General features: G+C 43.7%; 3 protein-coding genes and 1 non-coding gene across 5 annotated transcripts; all 4 read left to right on the top strand.

Moving 5' to 3' along the window:
- The first annotated feature begins 354 nt into the window (after nt 1–354).
- On the top strand, nt 355–10,362 carry LOC142892249 (ran GTPase-activating protein 1-like). 2 transcript variants are annotated; one of them, XM_076032254.1, is made up of 16 exons: nt 355–507; nt 1,760–1,879; nt 1,994–2,121; nt 3,365–3,424; nt 3,563–3,742; nt 4,496–4,630; nt 4,883–5,041; nt 6,240–6,353; nt 6,476–6,575; nt 6,694–6,778; nt 7,354–7,534; nt 7,800–7,916; nt 8,218–8,323; nt 8,555–8,643; nt 8,742–8,903; nt 9,692–10,362. In XM_076032254.1, the coding sequence occupies exons 2-15, from the start codon at nt 1,768–1,770 to the stop codon at nt 8,865–8,867; spliced, it is 1,692 nt and encodes a 563-aa protein (XP_075888369.1). In that variant the 5' UTR covers nt 355–507; nt 1,760–1,767; the 3' UTR covers nt 8,868–8,903; nt 9,692–10,362. The 2 variants fall into 2 exon arrangements, with proteins under 2 accessions (XP_075888369.1, XP_075888370.1); XM_076032255.1 differs by having other exon boundaries at nt 367–507; nt 8,742–8,863.
- A 974-nt stretch (nt 10,363–11,336) lies between these two features.
- Nucleotides 11,337–16,786, top strand: chadla (chondroadherin-like a). The gene is made up of 11 exons (XM_076032258.1): nt 11,337–11,471; nt 12,071–12,229; nt 12,950–13,144; nt 13,237–13,392; nt 13,498–13,643; nt 13,726–13,964; nt 14,040–14,299; nt 14,928–15,264; nt 15,358–15,710; nt 16,069–16,235; nt 16,323–16,786. Exons 2-11 carry the CDS (start codon nt 12,071–12,073, stop codon nt 16,606–16,608), a joined length of 2,298 nt encoding a protein of 765 aa, XP_075888373.1. The 5' UTR covers nt 11,337–11,471; the 3' UTR covers nt 16,609–16,786.
- A 556-nt stretch (nt 16,787–17,342) lies between these two features.
- Nucleotides 17,343–17,414, top strand: trnaq-cug (transfer RNA glutamine (anticodon CUG)). Its single transcript has one exon. It is a non-coding gene; the product is annotated as a tRNA-Gln (tRNA).
- Nucleotides 17,415–17,764: 350 nt separating this feature from the next.
- On the top strand, nt 17,765–19,845 carry rbx1 (ring-box 1, E3 ubiquitin protein ligase). Its single transcript, XM_076032265.1, has 5 exons — nt 17,765–17,907; nt 18,695–18,773; nt 18,868–18,938; nt 19,420–19,505; nt 19,668–19,845. The coding sequence occupies exons 1-5, from the start codon at nt 17,830–17,832 to the stop codon at nt 19,678–19,680; spliced, it is 327 nt and encodes a 108-aa protein (XP_075888380.1). The 5' UTR covers nt 17,765–17,829; the 3' UTR covers nt 19,681–19,845.
- The last annotated feature ends 491 nt before the right edge of the window (nt 19,846–20,336 follow it).

The raw sequence follows: 20,336 nt of genomic DNA on the forward strand, positions 1-20,336 counted from the left end.
ATATTAACTATATAACTGTAATATTTTTTATACGCTTTTTTTTTTTTTTTTTTTAAAGATAGATGAAGGTTACTAGTGATCCACAAGTTAAAAACGCTTCACCGTGTTTTGTTTTATTTTATGGAAAAATTAAAATAGAAAAACAAAATGAAAAAGAACGGTTACCGTTATTTCTGTTGAAACCAATCCCACACTTATACAGCCGTAACAAACTATTAAGGAGAGTGTAAACATTTGTTGAGGTAGAGAGAAAAAAAAAAGACAAAAAACAACCGTTTTCGATATGTATCATACTAGCGCAACGTCATTTTGGGAATGACTGGATTGTTCGACGGGTGCCAAAAAGCACATGACCGGTGCTTTGTAGTCCTATCGAACTACAAGTCCCTTGTCTCCCAGCCGTGGGGTCGTCAAGTCGTGTGTTGTTGCTGAGTGTTTTGAACGTCGGCAGCGAGCGGGAGTGTGACACCCGTCTGGATTTGGAGACTTACCTCGTTTGTGTACCTGGTAAACCGCCATATCCGTTTATCACGCGTCTTGCACTAAGTCTTGCTTTCGAGTTTTTGTCGCTCGGTGATAAAAACGCTAACATAACATAAGCGGTCAACTAGCCGAAGCTAAGCTAAGCTGACAGCCGAGTGAGAGGCCGAGTGAGCCACGCTTTGCCGCACTCACCTGTGTTAACTGGGAGAAACTCTCCCCCCCTCTTAATATTACTGTCAATAACTCCACTTATAATCACGATTTGATGCCGTGTCACTGGCGGACATGCGTGTGATGTTTAACTGAAGCGACAACCGTCAACTGCTTCGCCGGTAAAAAAAAACACCTGCATTCTGTATTAGCATGCCGTTAGCATCACTCAGCAGGGACAGCTAGCCGAATTCTTCCAGAAAGCAATTCACATGAAAACAAGCGTCAGTTCCCCCGAGTGGACAAATGTAAGCCGCTAACGTCAGTGACCCAGCCATATGATTAGATTTACTTCTTTTTTGGAACTTTCTTTTTATTTAACATGTATAATAACACACACTCAGGAGCTGCATTCATACACATTCCAGTCTTTAGACATCATCTTTGCCATGACATTGTGTACTTTAGTTCTAAATACCACACTTGTACAAAAATTATTGAATCAGCTATCACCTACGATCAATACCAACTTTAGTTACATCAACTGCATCAAGATACACCGCTATGTGTTCTTACATAATCTCAATACTCCATGTCCCTCATTGAAAAGTGCGATTTCAGCAGTTTTTTAACCTCCTACAATATTCGGTTCAGATCAGGAAAATTCGTGATACTTCCCTTGCAATGATGATGATGATAATAATAATGATAATAATGATAACTTTATTTACATAGCACTTATTAAAAGATAAAATTAAGAAAGTGCTTTACATATAAAACAAGAGAATCATACAGACAACCCCATTAACTGAGAAACAACAGAAAAACAATAAAAACCAAGGCATTAAAACAGTTTGCAAAATTCGAGGAGAAATCCAAACGATAAAAGTGAGTTTTAAGAAGCTATTTAAAAACGGACAATGTAGTTGCCTGCCAAAGATCCCTAGGCAGTGAATTCCAAAGTTGCGCTGCACAAAATAAATAAATATGTGTGTGTGTTTGGGCTGCTATTTTAGCAGTGACAGAAAGACAAAGTATTGTGCCTTTGTACAAATTGTTTTTCGTTTGTTTCTTTGTTTTTTTAACAAAGCTGACTGAAAGTAAACTATTGATTTTGGTCCATCAGGTGTCCCAATGGCAACAGATATTGTTACACAGTTGGCCAACTCCCTGGCCAAGACTGCAGTGGAAGAAAAAGAGCTCAGCTACAAAGGCCAGGGCAAAAAATGGGACGATGCCAACTCAGGTACGGGCCGTCAGTTGATCATCATGGCATGCGTCTCAGAAAATATGCCTACACGTGCTCTTGTTCCCTGCTTTTATTGATTGTAAATTTTTTGGCCTGTTCCTTTCTCTCCAGTGGCGGACGTAGTGAAAGAAATTGAGGAGTTTGACGGCTTGCAGGCTCTGAGGCTCGAGGGAAACACAATCGGCTTGGAGGCAGCGAAGGCCATCGCGAAGGCCCTGGAGACCAAGAGTGAGATGAAGGTACCAGGATTTACACCCCCTGTGTCTTCTTAATTGGAGTCTCGCTTTGACATTTATAAGTTCAGAACCGTGGCAATGTAAAACTCCTGTTGAATGAAAGGCAGAGAAACAACAAAACTTGTTGCGATTGCTTTATTTTTTTTCAGTTGTTTACGACTGTCTGTAAAGCCAACATCAATTCCGTTGTAGCTACACACTAAAGTGCAGGTATGCAGGGCCTGTGTGGTGAGCACACTCCTGTATGCCTGTGAGACATGAGATGCGTTTCCAGTACAGGTTCTCATAAAATCTCGTCCCCCGAAATTTACGAGAATTGCGTCTGCTATTGTTTGTTTCTGTTTTTCACTAGACGTGAACCGGTCACGTGACCCCGTAAGTCGCATATAAATCCGAAAAAAGTGTTTCCATGACACTTTTGCGATATACCTCTATCGCGATGCGTCTGAAAAACCACCTCATGAGAGCGTCAAAACCTTTTATCCATATTTGAGAAGTTTTTCGAAGTTTACGTGTTCCCATTAGCATTTTTTTTTAATTATTATTATTATTGCGATATTTAGCTTTTGCGCAGTTCTAGGTGTCATGGAAACACAGCTATGGACATTGCGAATACTCACAGATAGGATACTCTGCATCTCCTGGGAAGACAAGGTGCCCAGCAGGGATGTTCTGGCCTTAAACTTAAACTAAGACATCTTCACTGGCTGGGTCATGTGTGCCCGGATGGAAGATGGTAGAATCCCTGAAGACCTCCTAAAGTGGGGCCACGAGGGCGGCCACAGCCACGATACAAAGATCTGCGCCAGCCAGATCTACATGGGAAGCCTCAGCAGCAAACGGACACACCTGGAAGCTCGAAACCCAGGAGGGTCTTCAAGGATTTGAAGAACACCGGTGGGACGAGAGGAGGGCCCGCAGAAGAACAAAGCGGGCTGAAAGGTCGACCTGCCACCTGCTTTCATCTGGGAGCGGTGTCAGAAAGACTGCCACTCCCGTCTAGGACTCTGCAGTCTCAAGAGGAGGTGCTCCAGCCAGAACCAGAGGCGCTCATTCAGTGGTCCAATTGGATTTCGGAAGCCTGTGTCATTGCTCTATTAACTGTTAAAATCCTCCTGTTTCATACACACAGAATGTTACGTGTTTACAGTTGGTAGAGAATTTTGTAACCTTGTTTATTTATATAAATATACATCTGACGATTGCCGACTCCGACGCTTAAAACTTTTGTTTCCTCTTTTGTTAGTGCTGCTATTGGAGTGACATGTTTACTGGTCGTCTCCGTCCTGAGATCCCGCCCGCTCTGGTAAAGTGCCTCTGACATCACTCTCCACTGTTATCAGCTTCACGCTCCACCATTAAATCCCTGCAGTTTCTGGAGTTTTTCCCGCACACCAGGTCCTTAAACTATGTTTGCAATCTCCCCCGCACGCGTCTGTCACAGAATTCTATGGGCGACGCCTTGATCCTGGCGGGCGCTCGGCTGACGGTCCTGGACCTCAGCGACAACGCGTTTGGACCGGACGGCGTGAAGGGCATCGAGACGCTGCTCAAGAGCCCCACCTGCTACGCTCTGCAGGAGCTGCGGCTCAACAACTGCGGCATGGGCATCGGGGGAGGGGAGGTGAGTCAGGAGAAGGTGTCAGACGTTTCTCATCCGGCGGCGGCGCTGCAGCCTCGTGCCAACATCACGTTGTTGTCACGAGGCAGGCGTGGTCTCGTGTCATTGAGAGATGATCCCCCCCACTAGAATCAAACTCAACCGTTTTCCAATAAAGTATTGATTTATTTCAAACATGTAAACAACAATAATGAAAATACAAGAAGTCAAAATAAACAGAAAATAAAAAACAAAGTCAAGCAAATAAGGAAAGAAACAATCCAAGGGGATTGGAAGAAGTACAAACTTATCTCGACCCACCCCTGGGCTCTGATATATTTATCATTTTAAGGCTAAATTAAATATGTGATATCTGAGGGGGAAAAAAAACTAATAGATGGATAGATGCAACAGTTACAGCCATACTCATACTCATTAGCAATAAAACATAAAACGGAATAAAATGGAAAAACTGCTTTTTTTATGTAAATAATATTTTTAAACATTATCTCATGCTTCCAATTATGGAATTATTTACTTACGACATTGCCTCCATGGCATTTACAGTGTGGATGGCGTGCGATGAACACAGAAACACAGGTGCCCCGATTCAGCTAACGCCTTCAAAAAAACTAACATAAAGTTAACTCTGAACCTACAACTTCCTGGGCAGGTTAAGCAAATGTCAAAATAAAAGCACATTAAAATGTAATGTCAAAATAAAGCCAAATTCAAACATGTGTCATAAACGGGTCCCTCCTCTGTGCGCGTCCTCAGATCTTGGCTGCTGCACTGACTCACTGCCACAAATTATCCAGCGAGGAAGGAACCCCGCTCAGTCTCAAGGTCTTCGTGGCTGGAAGAAACCGGCTGGAGAACGACGGAGCCACCGCCCTCGCACACGCCTTCCAGGTTTGGAACACACTTTTCGTCTCCTGTCGGGTTTTCGGCCTCTCTGAGGATGAAGACGTTGACCAACTTTCAGGGGTTTTGCTGCGGGTTCACAGACCAAACAAGATTTGGTCTGTGAACCCGATTTGGCAGCAGATGCTCGATGTGCAAGGACAAGTTTTACCTCGAACATCTTATCTCCACCTTAAAACAGAGTGGGGGGTGATTACCTTTATTCATTTATTTATTTATTTATTTATTTACTTTGCCCAGTTGATCGGCAGCTTGGAAGAAATTCACATGCCTCAGAATGGCATCAATCATCCTGGTGTGACGGCGCTGGCCAAAGCTTTGCAGCACAACGCAGGCCTTCGCATCATCAACCTCAACGACAACACCTTCACTGCGAAGGGGGCTATGGCAATGGCTCAGGTAAATCCCCTTCTAACATGATAGAATATATCTGTCTGTCTGTCTATCTGTCTGTCTCTCTGTCTATCTGTTGCCTGTTTGTCTACCTATTTGTCTATCATCTATCTGTCTGTCTATCTATTTGTGCATCTGTTTATCTGTCTATCTATCTATCTTTCTATCTGTCTATTGCATGGGTGTCAAACCTACGGCCCGCGAGCCGGATCAGGCCAGCAAACAGTTTTTTTCCGGCCCGCGAGATGATTTTGCAAAATATAAAAACTGCAATTTACCAATCAAAGAAAGTGCCGTTCTAAATGTGTCCACTTGTTGTGGCAATATCGTTTCTGCTTCGCAAACAAACTCAATACTGGGGCTGAGCAAACCGGCGCAAGTACAGCCACCCGCAACTCCTATTGGCTACCCTCATTGCCCCAGAACGTCTCTGTCTAAACAGACAAAGTTGATGCAGAGCAGTGTTGCCAACTTGACGACTTTCTCGCTACATCTGGCGACTTTCCAACTCCCCATGGTGACTTTTTTGTTTGTTTGTCAAAAGCGACTAGCGACAAATCTAGCGACTTTTCCTGGTGTTATTGCGTTGCGATCAAGTGCAAATTGTCAATAATGCAAACCAGACGATGACGTCATTTGACTGCTTTTAGGACAGTCAATAGCGACCTTCCTTACTGAGGAGTTGACAACACTGATGCAGAGTGCTGAAATAACAGCTGGAAGTTGTTGTTATTTTCACCAAGCCATGATTTTACTGGTCCAGCCCGCTTGGGAATAGATTTTCATCTATGTGGCCCGTGAACCAAAATGAGTTTGACACCCCTGGTCTATTTTATCTGTCTATCTGTCTATCTGTCTGTCTGTCTATCTGTCTGTCTATCTGTCTGTCTATCTGTCTATCTGTCTGTCTGTCTGTCTGTCTGTCTGTCTGTCTGTCTATCTGTCTATCTATCTGTCTGTCTGTCTGTCATTTCAATATTTTTTATTATTCGTATATTTTTTGTTTTTTTTAAATGATGACAGGCACTTAACAAATCCTGCTCAGTTCTGAATCAGGTGTTAATTCATAAAAACTAAGCCTTTATTGTCCCTCAGCTGCAGCTACAGACTGTATGTTGTGCAAAGCGAGAGGGATCAGATTTGCTTGTTTCACGGTGTGTGACGTCGTCGAAAACCGCAGGTGAACAGCTCGCGTCTCTTTCAGGCCCTGAAGCACCTGCGCAGCGTCCAGGTGATCAACTTCGGCGACTGTCTGTTGCGGTCCGCCGGGGCCAGCGCCATCGCCGACAGCGTGTCGGGAGGCCTCCCCATCCTGAAGGTGACGATCCTGATGCGCCCGCACGCCGCATGGGAAAACAGTTGTCGGGACCGATTCACCTCCAAAGCTGCGATGCGGACGAACCTCTTCCGCAATCAATAATCCTCTCGCCTGTTTGACAGGAACTCAACCTGTCCTTTGGGGAGATCACTGGGGAAGCCGCTCTTACCGTGGCAAAGGCCGTCAAGGGCAAGGACCAGTTGGAGAAACTTGACCTGAACGGTACAAACCTGTTAACTCAAGCCCTCATGTGGTTTATTTACTGATGTCTTCATCATTGGCGTAAATGCGGAAGAATTACGTTTGTCAAAAACAGAAGAACTCTGTGCTTTTTTTCCAGGCAATTGTCTCGGAGAGGATGGCTGCAAAGCTCTCAAGGACTGTTTGGAAGACTTGAACCTGGGTGGTGTTCTTGGTTCGCTCAGGTAACTTTGTTTATCCGTGCATCCACAGTTCTGTGGCCTGGGAGTTTGTGTGTACGCAGAATCAGTAAATCTTATTCGTCCCCAGGGGAAATTACTTAAATTAGAGCACTTTCTAGTATGAAAACAAACTAAACTAAATGCTCTCGGCAAAAGCAACGTGGTTGTCTCGCATAATAGCAGCAAAAAACCATAGTAAATGTCTTTGAATAGGAATGAAATACGTTGAATTAAAAAAGACCAAACCTCGCCATCCTTCTATCCCATAATATTCACTGTCCCTCCTCTGGACATCATGTCCAAGGCACCTCAGTCTGGCCTCTCTGGCTCTACTTCTCCCAAGACATGTAACATTCTATTTCCCTCTGACGTCCTCATTCCTGATCCTTTCCCCCCCTTCTCTACTTCCATCTCTGCCCCCCTGTCTCTCCCTCAGTGCCACTGAACTATACTACACTACAGCGCTGTGCACACCACTCTTTTCTACACCTTTCCTGTCATCCCTTCTCTCGTTGTGATCATATTTTTGTTTTAACTGCCTTTAACATTCTTTCTTTCTTTCTTTCCAATTGCCTCAGTGATGATGAAGGCGACCAGGAAGACGACGAGGATGATGAGGGCGGGGAGGGGGAAGAGGAGGAGGAGGAGGAGGAGGATGGAGATGAGGACCTGGATGAAGAGGAGATAGATGAGGAGGAAGAAGAAGAGGAGGAGGAGGAGGAGGAAGAAGAGGGGGAGCTGGAAAAAAGCAGCACAAAGGTGAGAGAAACGTGATGATGGCCGACTTGTCGTCCTTGTTGCTTGAATTCTGTGCAGAATCTCATTGGCTCGACCTTGATGGTCAAGCGGTGCTCCGGTCGCAACGCATGCCGGCTTTTCATTGTGCATTTTTAGCCAATGCCATCATTGAAGGATTTGTGTTCTCTCTCTCTCTCTCTCTCTCTCTCTCTCTCTCTCTCTTTCTCTCTCTCTCTCTCTCTCTCTCTCCCTCTCTCTCTCCCCCTCCCTCTCTGGCTCTCCGCAGTTCTCCACACCCGCACCGGCATCTCGGCCGCCGGACGTTTCCTCTTTCCTCAGTTTCCCGTCTCCAGACAAACTCCTCAAGCTGGGCGCCACCAGAGCATCGCTGATCCAGCAGCAGGTACCTGGGTTAGAGAGAATGTTGCGCCCTATGAAACATGTGAAACAGCTTTTTCTGCCATTGACTCTTGTTTGGTGGTTTGGATGATTGAAATTTGAATAAAAAAAAAAAAAACATATTGGCAATTTAGCAATTCATCCCTTAATAAACGTCCTTACTTTTAGTGTTATGTTTCTCAAAAATGTTTCTATCTGAGATCTGTCACATTCCCAAACACAACAGAAAGAATACCGCCAAGAGTGACACGAGGTGGTAGACGCTGATTTTTGACTCGGGGGGGCCCTGTTTTCTTTCCGCACAGGTGGACGTTTCGGATTCCACCAAAACAGCCGAAGCGTTTCTCAAGATCGCGTCTGTGTACAAAGAGGAGAACAACGAGGTGAAGGACGCCGTGTTGGACAGCGTTGGTCAGTGAAAATTTCTTTGATTTGATTTGATTTTGATCAGCTTATAAAAGTTTGATGTCGCTTTGCACCTCTTTGAATTTTTATTTTTGAACTTGGATTTTCTCCTTTTCTTTTCCCTCCCATAAACCTCTTGATAATGATTGAAAATAGCCTTTTTATAGCCAGCAGCATATTTTTTAAATTATTTTTTTTTAACCAACATTGCTACCAACACTGCTTGCTTTGTCACAGATGCACTCCTCAGGAAAGCCTTCGCCACCCCCTCCTTCCAAGGGTACAGCTTTGTGTCGTCTCTGCTGGTGCTGCTCGGACTCCTCAAGGTTGGTGTTCACGCCGCAGTTGAATTCACTCGAACGATTCACTCGGCCGGTTGCGTCAAACCATCTGATTGGTGTGTGTCGTGCTCCTCCGTGTTCAGAGCGAGGACAAGGTGAAGCCTGTGCGCGTGGTTCCTGGCCACCTGCAGGCGCTGGAGCACGTGGTGCGACAGGACTATTTCCCCAAAGAGAACGTGGCTGTGTTGGAGGCTTTCATGTCCCGGTAAGGGCGTAAACTGAATCGGCCAGTAGGCGACTCGCAGGTACAGAATACACAGCCTGTCCTTCTCTCCTCAGTCAAGCTCACACAACTGTTTCAATTCTTGCTGTGGTTCACTGCGGTGTGATTTGCATGCATGGTGGAGGATTTTGTTCGTTCTGTTTAAGCGCCGACATGTGGCTGCTTAAAGGTCCAGTGTGTCATATTTAGAGATGTTGGAAAAGAAATGGCGACATCGAGTGGTCTTGTTTTAGCTTGCCGGCGAACTACATTGGCTCGCTCACCCAAACCTGAATCCCTCGTCCGTCTTCTTCTTCTTCTTCGTTGGTTTATTTGAAGAGGCGAGCAGTCGCCCTAATTACGAAACGCACTTCCAGGCGGCCGGGATTGTCCACACCAGGCTTCCGTAGAAATATGGCCATGCAAGATGGCAACTCACTGGGAGCAAGCTCCTTGCCCATGGATGTATTATAAGAACTGGATACCGGACTGGCAATATGGTGGCGTTTCCACCAGTGGCCACTCGAGGTACTGCAGCAAAAAAGAAATCCCATTTTAGCTAAACTAAAATGGTAAACTTACTTTTATTGTACTGCAAGTATACACTTTAATTAATGCATTTATGGGCAGTATGTTAAGCTTTTACCAATATAAAAAAACCTCATACATCAAGCTATATTTCACACACTGGACCTTTAAATGATAAATAGCTGTTTGTGTTTTGCCGGCGTTTATTTCTACGGAGCTCCTTCATATCTGTTTTCCAGAAACAAGTGCAAACCGTTTCCTCTGAAAACTTCACAATAAAAGCATGTGCGCTGTCATTCACAGGAACAGCAAGGCCCTGGAGTCGTGCGGCGACGCCCGAAGCAGCCTTCAGTCGATGTTGCAAAGAGTCAGGCCTGAAGGCTGAGGACTGCACACACGCACACGCACACACAAACAGACATACGCACACACAAGCACTCTTGAACCGCCTATGGACCTTTTTTGGAATGCCGTACGCAGAAGCTCATGTTTGAAGCACACCAGGCAGGACTCGCCAGGCCGGACTCCCACCACCTTCTTGACCGTTTGAGTGGCGTGAGACTCAGCTGGTGGACCCGTTCAACCCAGCTAAAGCACTGTTACCTCCATTCACTTTGGTTGAAAAAAAACAAAAAAAACAAACCTCTCTTCCTTAAATCCGGTGAGGTGTGTTCCCCTGGTTCCTTCCACCTGGTTGACTGTTTTTGTTGTAGTGCAAACCAAGAATGCTTTCCAGCAGGTTTATCCAGGGCCTCGGCCGATGTACATGTGGACAGTTGACACCTAGTTTTTGAGTTTTAATGGAAAAATAATGTTTATTGAATTTCATATGTTTAACTTTGTCATGGACTGATAAAAATAATGACACAATCAAAAGGGATTCAATAAATAAAATGTATTTCCTGCTTTTATTGGGGCATAGAATGCAGTGTTTTTCGGATCTGTGTTGTGAAAATAAATTTGATTTTATTCTATTAAGTGCGACAATCTTTTATTCATAAGTTTTAATTTTTTTCAACATCATTGAGGCAGAGTCCGTTTTATCAATTAAAGTTAATAAAACATTTGCAGAGTCACTTGCCTCAGTTCTAATTTGCCTTGGTGGAAGGGGAGAGTTTTGACAGTACACCTACTGAGGCATGAACCAACTATTCTATACCCATAAAATACTTATGGATATTTTTTTCCGTCTCGTGTCAGCACTTCCTTCTTCCAGTTTGTCATTGTTGTTTATAAGTAAACATCTTGCTACAATTCTGTGACTTCTTCTGCGTTGGGCAAGATAACCAAGGTTCACATTTCACAAACTAAGAAATAAAACCAACTCCATACACAGTTTAAAGTAAAGACAAGTTTAAACATAACTGACTTGATTTTGCTTAAGACCTTTTCTGTCTGACTGAACACAGAAGGCTTGTATTCTTCTATTGCTTACTGCAGTTTTTAAAGCATAAGCTAAATTGTTCAGTTTATCAGCGTACTGAAACGGGTCTTTTTGAAGGAATATGCTGTCACTGGATGTCCATTTCAAGTTTTAGATTAATTGTGCGTGACAGACCTACTGAGGCCTGGAGAAAAAACAAAAGAAAAAATGCGTTGAGTGTATGCCCCTTAAGAACGAAAATGAAAATAATAAAGGGAAATTGTGAGTTCAGAGTTTGATTTCTGCATTCCTCATAGGCAAAAAAAACAAAAACAAGTCAGAATCCTTCCAACTTAATATAAACCATAAATCTTAAGTCCTAATTCCACTGCCCAAAAAACGTGGGTTTTTTTTTGCAAATAATCGGACCACAAATAGGTTTAACCAGCTGCGACTGTCTCTGTGCTACACCCCAGAGCGAAAATGTAAAGCCAAGGTGTTAATTTGCAGTGCAGGGCCACAGGGATCAGGGGTCCCTGAAAAGAATTTCCCAGAGCCTTGTTTGTTGGCTGCTGGGACCTCAGACTGTAAGTGCTGAAAGTACACATGGAGATCTAGCTGGCAGATAACTACGGCTTAAACTGGCATTTTTATTGACCTGCAATCAACTATTGATTGGTGCCAGCAAGGAAATCTTGACCGACGACCCTCTGTTCCACGGTAAGTTTGTCTTTTCTGCGCATGTAAATTCCAAATCGGGAGGTCTGACACGAGGAGCTTCAAATGTAGGTCATTTAGATATATGACCTAGCAAGAAAATAACTTCATTAACAAAGTAACAGCTTTATTCAGAATTAAGATTTAAAAGAATTCTAAGAGAAATGGAAATAGTCCAATGGCAGTGTTAAGGTCTAATGTTCTGTGCTTTATGGAAAATGTGTGTGATATTTATTATTATTATTATTGTATATTATTATTTATTATAAGTTTATTTAGACGGCACAGTGCATATTGATGAACACTGAGTACATGAGCGCTCAAATTTCATCCATAGTCCCCAACAATACAACATTTTTTTTTACAAACAAACTTCAGCAACACTGTGTGCAGGAAAAATTTGTGTTATAAAATGGATGTACACATAGAAAAATTCAAGGAAAATTAGTCGGAATGTATCAGTGGTTCATCTCTCCAACTAAGCATTGTTGTGGTTTTCAAGATGTTCACTCATGTAAACACACAATTTGCCTGCAACACACAGCAGTACTGCAGCACTGATTCTCACAGCGCTTTTCTCCCCCACCCCCCCGCGTACGCAGATGAACTTTGTCTCTGCTGTGTCCTGCCTGCTGATGTTTTCCCTGGCTCTGCTCGGACACGCCGGCAAATGTCCCAAAGTCTGCAGCTGCGATGGCACCAAACTCACCGTGGCATGTGTCGGCAAGAATTTAACCGAGGTCCCCAAAACGGTAGATGAGGTGGGTAGCCTAAACGTGCCGCTCGGTGGAGGCTGGAATCAATTTCTGCAAACAAAAGTCTTCAAAGGAAGACTTTATAGTTGTCTGGCCAGAGGCAACAGCGTCACCAGAGTACAGGTACTCTGAAGAGTGTTGCGCCTGATGTCTAAAACAGCTGTGTTTTTTTATACTAATACGAGAGGTAGAGGGGTGGTGGTTACATCCATCCATCCATCTCCAATACCCACAAGTTGCCAGTTCATCACAGGGCCACATAGAGACGAACAACCACTCACACTCACATACGTACGGACAAGAGATTCCTTACATGCTTGTTTTTGGAAGGAAGCTGGAGAACCTGGAGAGAACCCATGCAGACACAGGGAGAACATGCAAACTTCACACAGTCTGGTCTGAAAGATTAGCTTCACTGTTGGGAAACGGCTGGACACCTCTACTGATCATTCCTCCGTTTCACCCAGGCACCTGTATGCATTGCAAGATAGAGGAACACCAAGCACAGACAGGAAACCATAAATATAGGAACACATAGCACGGACAGGTGAGTGCGGCAAAAGGTCAAAGGCCACTCCCAAATGAAAAGGAGGAAGCGTCACAAGGGCAACATAACAACTTCAAAAATCCTGTGCAAAACAACATAAACTTTGGTTTTGTTTTGTTTTTTGTTTTTTTTTTTGTTTTTAGTCATGAATCACCTCTATACCGTCATGTCACGCGCAGATAACGGTGAAACTGGACCTGAGGAATAACAACCTGCAGGAGCTCCCCAGGGGGGCGTTCACTCACACGCCCTACCTCACCCACCTCAACCTGCAGCGCTGCAACATCAACAGGGTGAAGGAGGGTGCTTTTCGAGCTCTGGGCCGCGTGGTCTCACTCAACCTTGCCTACAACAAAATCGACATTCTTCTCCAGGTAAGCACATATTTAATGGGGATGGAGTCGTTGATGTTCCATTTTTTAATTTAGCCACATACCTTTGCTCCACTTCGCTCTTGATATTGCAGGAGTCCTTCGATGGCCTCTCCTCCTTGAAAGAGCTTCACCTGGAACACAACCGCGTAGAAGAGATCCAGCCTGGAGCCTTCACGCAGCTTGGTTTCCTCAACATGCTGGCCATCACTCACAACCAGCTAGTATACATCCCCAACCTGGCCTTCCAGGTACTCTTTTAGACTTCTAGAAAACGTTCCATTAATGTTGTGCTGACATTTACAGCGTTCCACCATATGAATAGTTGTCCTTTGGGTATACAACGCATCCTCCAGGGCCTGAACAATATAAAGTGGCTTCGTCTTAGCCACAACTCCCTCAACAATTTGGCCCACGAGGCGTTTGCCGGACTGTTCACACTCAGCCGTCTCAGCCTGGACCACAACGAGTTGCAGTTCTTCCCCACCCAGGCCATGAGCAGGTGAAGCAAAAAAATGGGCTGTGACGCTCAAGAACTCTTATGTGGGTTGACCTTTCTCCCTCACTCTCTTCTCTGCGTGTAGACTTCGTGAGGTCACGCGGCTGGACATGAGCCACAACCCCATGATCTACCTCGGCGAAGAGTCGGTTTCAATGGCCAAGCTGACACACCTCTACCTCGACCACTTGTCCCTCCAGGACCTGTCTGAACAGGCTATGTCGGGGGCCCCCCTCCTAACCCACATGGACCTCAGTCACAATCAGCTCCGCTACCTTGAGCCCCTCACGGGCCCCAAGAACCTGGGGAGCCTCAACTTGACAGGTAGAGCAGCAGGACGAAAAAAAGACAAGTGAACTTCGGGAAATTCTTCACTTCATTCATTCAATCTTCTTATAGGCAACCCGCTCTATTGCAATTGCTACATGCGGCCCCTGAAGCGGTGGGCGAGTGCAGGTGGGATAAAGGTACTGGGAGCCTGTGCTGGGCCTCCTCACCTGTCAGATGAGCCGCTAAAGGCTGTGGCCCTTCTGGATCTGCGCTGTCGCAGTCGTGGGGAGACGCTGAAGGATGATTTGGAGAAAGACGACGAGAGCGCCCAAACACCCACCGCCAAGCCCAAGCTGAAAGTCAAGTGTCCAGCGGACTGTGATTGCGATGTGAGTTGTTCACTCTTGCGGTACATTATCCCGATTTTGTTAATTTTCATTAATGACACCTTGAACAACTTTTAGCCCGTACTTGCCTTTTTTTTTAGCCTCAAAAAGCCAAAGGCAAAAGAAAGAAATTAAAGGTATTGCCTCAAACTTAATCCCATGATTTTTTTTTTTGATTTTTGTTTTTGGTAACAATAGCAAAATTAGATATTCTCCGCAGAGGGAATTGGAGAACTCTGGTTGGAGAGCTGGTTTATTTCATTTATTATTGATATATTGATTTTTAATTGTCCAATCACCAAAAGGTTGGCGGTTCAAATTCCACTCCATCCCAGTCTGGTCCTTGGGGGAAGACACTTAACCCACATTGACTCGTACGAATGTGAGTGAATGTTTGGTGGTGGTCGGAAGGTCCGTTTGGCACAGATTGGTTGCCATGCTTCCGTCATGCTGCCCCAGGCCCAGGGCATCTGTGGCTACACATGGAGCTTACCACCACCAATGTGACTGTGGTGTGAATAAATAAAGGGTTCAATGTTAAGTGCTTTGAGTGCCTAGAAAAGCGCTATATGACACCAATTCATCATTACTATTGTAACGTCATCTTTTTTCTTTTTTTACCATCCCCCAGATTGAAGCCCAGCATGCCACTTGCGAGGGCCGCGGCCACACCAAAGTTCCACGAGGCTTCCCGGCCAAAACGCAGCTGCTCGATATCCGTAGCAACCACTTCCACTACCTTCCCTCTAACAGCTTTCCAGGCAGTGGCCAAGTAGTTTCTCTTCACCTACAGTTTTGCAAAATCCACGAAGTGGAGAGTGGTGCCTTTCAGGGAATGAAAAACCTACTTTATCTGTATCTTTCGGACAATGACATCACATTTCTAGATTCTGGGGCCTTTACAGGTGCCCCACAACTAACCTACCTGCACCTGGATGGCAATCGACTGGGACAATTCCCTGGATCAGGTCAGTAACATGTCAAGTTTTTGTGTGTTTTATGAGTTAACGATGGAAAAAAAAACTGTTTCTAATCTCTCCCTCCTCCTGTCTTTAACACAGCTCTGGTGCTATTACCAAATTTGTTTGTTTTGCACCTGGAGCAGAATGCCATCTCTAAACTAGAGCCAACTGGCCTGCTGTCCTCAAAAACGCCTCATCTTAAAGAACTTTACCTGACAAATAACAGCATTGCGTCTATTGCGAAGGGCGCCCTGGACTCAGCTTTTCTTGCCACACTTCACTTGGATTCAAATCAACTGACAGAGATTCCCACTCATGCTCTCACGGTGGCTCCTAACCTGGAGGAGCTTAGGCTGTCAAAGAATTTGATTCCCTTCCTGGGACCTAAGGCATTCCTTCCTGTTTCCCAGAGTCTGAAGAGACTTTATATGGATCACATGGGCATTGAGAAGGTATGGGGAATGTTTGGCATGACAAAAAAAAAAAAAAAATCATATGATGGTCATGTCAAATAAAATAAAATAAAAAATCCATCCATATATCCAATCTTGCAACTAACAATATTAGATGTATTGATATTGTGTTCACTAGTACAGTTTTATGTTTTCATGCACATGTGAAACACAGCACAATTGTTGATCTGACAAGAGAAGGACATTTGTCATCAGCCTGTCGACTCTCATGGCCTAAAAAAATATGATGTTAGGGGCTGATTTCTTATGAGCCACCCACACTGAAGCTGTATGCATGCTTTTAGTACAAACTTGGAAGTTATTGATACTCAGTCATTGAAATTGTGTTGCTGTCCAGATGTCCATGGATTCTCTTGAGGGGCTGGACATTGGGCTGAAGGCTCTGACTTTGAGAGGAAACAAACTGGAGAACCTTCCTGACCTCAACCTACTTAAAGGCCTGGAGGTGGTGGACCTGCAGGACAACCCACTGCTATGTGACTGTCCACTGCTCCCGCTGAGGAAGTTGGTGCCATTTTGCTTAAACTTTGTTTCTAAAATATTTAGAAGAATCACACAATGGAATAATTTTCCACTTGCTGTTTCTTGTAGGTGGGTGGAGAAAGTGGGCATGGAGGTAATGGCCACCTGTGGTAGCCCGCCTGAAGTCAAAGGTCTGAAGGTTCATGAGGTCCATGTGTTCAAATCCTGTCAGGAAGGCAAGTCTCACGAACCTGAAGCCACTCGACCTCCAAAACTGAATACACGCAAGCTTACACCAAAGGGATTTGGGTCCAAAGAAAAGCAAATGAAACCTAAACTAAAAAAGCTTCACACTACCAAAAGAAGACCTCAGACGAAACCCAAAGAGACCAAGAAGAAGAAGAAAACACTGTGATCCAATCAATAAATCATTATCTATGTCACTGGACATAGACTGGAAAGATAGACTTAAAATTTGGAATTGTTACAAAATTGTAATCTGAAAGCATGTTGAGCGTAAACAAAAAAGTCACAACCTATGGATGAGCTTTATTTTGAAATGTTACATCCAAATTTTCAGAAATTCAGTGGGGGGTTCCACCCTGAAGTGAAATGATGGACTGACAATTAGGAAATTTCCCGAAACTTTAATCTGACATCAAGAATATTAAACAGATAAATCTTCATTTTTGTAGGAGCTTTATTTTGAAATGCTACATCAGAATTTTCTGAAAATGAGTGGTGGGCTTCCACTGGATGTGACCTACCAGGCAGACATGGAAGAATGGACTGACAACTAAAAATTTCCCAAAAAAATATTAATCTGAAACCAAGTGCAGAGAAAAGCAATTCTATCTAGTTCCCTATTGTGTTCAATGATTACCGTAATACCTGCTGTACACAGAGCCAGCAAAAAGCGAGTGCCTCGCTGGCTCGACCGCTTTTGTCGAACTGTCGGTTGGCTTGACCGCAGTGTTTGGGACAGGCAGTATGTAGTCTTGTATACTATGACGTTTCTGTTTTTGAATAAAGTACATATGATCAAAATCTTTAAACGGATCCCAAGCGGATTAAAATCAACACATATGACGTCAGAGTATGAGTGTGGGTTGGAAATGAGTAGCCAATATTTCACGAGCTCAGCATGGTGGTTCCATGGTGTAATGGTTAGCACTCTGGACTCTGAATCCAGCGATCCGAGTTCAAATCTCGGTGGAACCTAACTTTGTTTTAATGCATTTCTTTAATTTAACAGATTGACTACTATTGGGAAATGAACAAGTCAGCTTTTATTCGATATCATTTTGTATTATTTGCAACACAAAAGGACTTATACAAATATGTTGCAATTTCCTATCACATTTGTGACCAAGCCGTACTGAACAGGCGCTACGACTCTTTAAAGTGATTCGACTGTCGAGTGTCGGTGCAACACAGTGACTCTTGGGTAAATCGATAAAGGTGTAAACTGTGTTGATTTCGGCTACGGACAATTGGTGGCCATTTGTGTACAGCCGTATGAGCAAGCTCTTCTGTCAAAATAAAAGGCGATTTATATTTCCGTTCCCGTGGTTTCTCACCAAAGACCATTCCAAAGAAGTGGGGCGATCGCGGAAACGACGTCACTACTACCAAGATGGCAGCCGCGATGGATGTAGATACGCCGAGTGGCACCAACAGCGGAGCAAGCAAGAAGCGTTTTGAAGTTAAAAAGGTGCGCTTGTACAATGGAGAAACTTGTATGCGGCATAAATTGAACGTATTACATACGAAAGAGCCGAAATGCCGTATGTAAGAGCCGTGGGTGTGCTTTCTGGCAACATGTATACGCTATTAGCATTTAGCGCTAACTCCCCGTAGCATAGCTCGAGAGCACTACTAGAGCTGTCATGCTAATTTATACCAGGCATGAGTCTGCATTATCCGTCTGCGGTGGGGATACCGGTAGTTAGAAGTTACAATATAATGTGGTTATTTGACAGCGAACTGCAACTACTTGAAAAGTGTACACGGGTAAATAGATCTGCTAACATACATCTCAGTATAATGCCAACATCATTGCTCTTGACCAAGTGCTAAGCTAACCACAGCTACAATGAAGAGTTCTCAAAATTCCATTTCGGAGTTCCGTGTCTTGTGGCAAACTCTGAACCTCAACTTCTGTCATTTTCGTGTCACTAATGACCTGCTCTATTTTCAACACAGTACATCGATAATGTACAAAACATTGGAAGTGTTTTTTATTTTTATTATTATTATTATTATTATTATTATTATTATTATTATTATTATTATCATATGCTTTATGATTGTTTATTTAGAAAACGTGAAACTACAGCAGAATTATGAAAAAAGTATAAAAAAATAAGTAATGGTATATTAACCAAAATATAAACTACGAATGCCACCTGTTTATATTTGTGTTCACTAATCTTACAACTGCAACACAAACAGTGGAGCATTATCATGTAAGAGCGCCACCTGTCATTGTTTTTCTCCAGTGGAATGCTGTTGCACTCTGGGCCTGGGACATCGTCGTAGACAACTGCGCTATTTGTAGGAACCACATCATGGATCTCTGTAAGTTCACACGCAGATATTGTCATACATCTCATCTCAGCAGTGTGGTTGGGGGGGACGGGGGACTGCAATACTGATGTGTGCGTCTCCTCAGGTATTGAGTGCCAGGCCAACCAAGCTTCTGCAACATCCGAGGAGTGTACCGTGGCTTGGGGTGTCTGCAATGTACGTGTCTCATCTAAGTTCATCAGTTCCTGTTTTTTTCTAACGTGCCATCTTAAATTTATCTTGCTGTTTTTTTTCCTGCTGTGTGAAGTTACCAGGTGAAAAAGCACAAATTTGAGATTCAGCAGTGTCACGTTTCTTAAGCATCATTTCAGACACTTTAATTTGACACCGAGTTTGCTTTTCCCCATAATAAAATATGATCTTTTTGCTTTTTATTGATAAAGGCTGCCATCTGTGTACTCTTTAAAATGTTTGCGCATATTCATTCCAGTCAAATTGATCCTCACTCTGGAAAATGAATGTCTCACTTGACAGAAGAAATAGTCTCATCTAATGTCTGCTTTCAAATTATGGTGCTTTTATTTGCCCTGCCAATGCTGTTTTCCTCTACTTTTAGATCTTTTATATGATATTAATGTTACCTATGTGGACCTTTTTGAGCAAACTTGAACCTGTTCCAACCATGTCCCTTCCTCAGCATGCGTTCCACTTCCACTGCATCTCCCGCTGGCTTAAAACCAGACAGGTGTGTCCTCTAGACAACAGGGAGTGGGAGTTTCAGAAGTGAGTAGAAGAACTTTGTACTTCAACAAGCACCACTAATACTGTATTCAAGTCTGCATATTTGTCTGAGTCGTTGAAATGCATTACTGCAACGCTACATTTTTTGCTGCACGTGAACAGCTGTACTGATTGCGTTTGCTGTCTTCTGCTCTACTTCCACAGATATGGACACTAGCGGTGCCATTTTCCATCCTGCTTGTTTTAGGCTTTTTTGGCCCGTCTCCCTCCGTATGGCCCCACCCAGTGTATAATCCCATTTCTGTTTTACACTTGTGTAATGAATCTGGATAGTTTTGTTTGTTGTAAGTACTTAAATAAAAAATTAGAGTCTCAAATTGAATCTTGCGTCAGTTGTTGAAATGTAATAAATTTGTAATAGATTTTTTAATTTTTTTTAGATCATCAGCTGAGACCCACAGCTGCCAATTTTCAGCTACTGTAGATTAGCTGAATGAACAGTTGCAACAACTGCCTCCTCCGGCCTCATTGATTCTTTCATAATTTGGTGAACGCGGCCACCATTGTAATTGAAAGCAAACCCCTTTCGTCAGATGAGCAAGGAAGCTCCAGAGCTAACAAGCAGAGTAGAGAAGAGTAAAGTTGATAATCGCCCTGTACCATTTTCTAGCATTAGTTCTTCCATCTTTTCAGAACTGGTTGAGCTATTAAGATGAAGGAAGTGCTTCAATTTTATTAAATTTTGAAAAAAATTGGATTTCTCCCTTTTACGTCTTTCCCCCCCACACCCCTATTGGGAGCTAATCCAGTGTTGTGTATTTCAAATGGGGGCCATTTTGTCAGTATACAAGTAAATCCTACACTCATGCAGCA

Source organism: Nelusetta ayraudi, unplaced genomic scaffold, assembly GCF_046127955.1.
Source record: "Nelusetta ayraudi isolate G7.1 ecotype Tasmania unplaced genomic scaffold, CSIRO-AGI_Nayr_v1 ptg000034l, whole genome shotgun sequence".
NCBI lineage: Eukaryota > Metazoa > Chordata > Actinopteri > Tetraodontiformes > Monacanthidae > Nelusetta > Nelusetta ayraudi.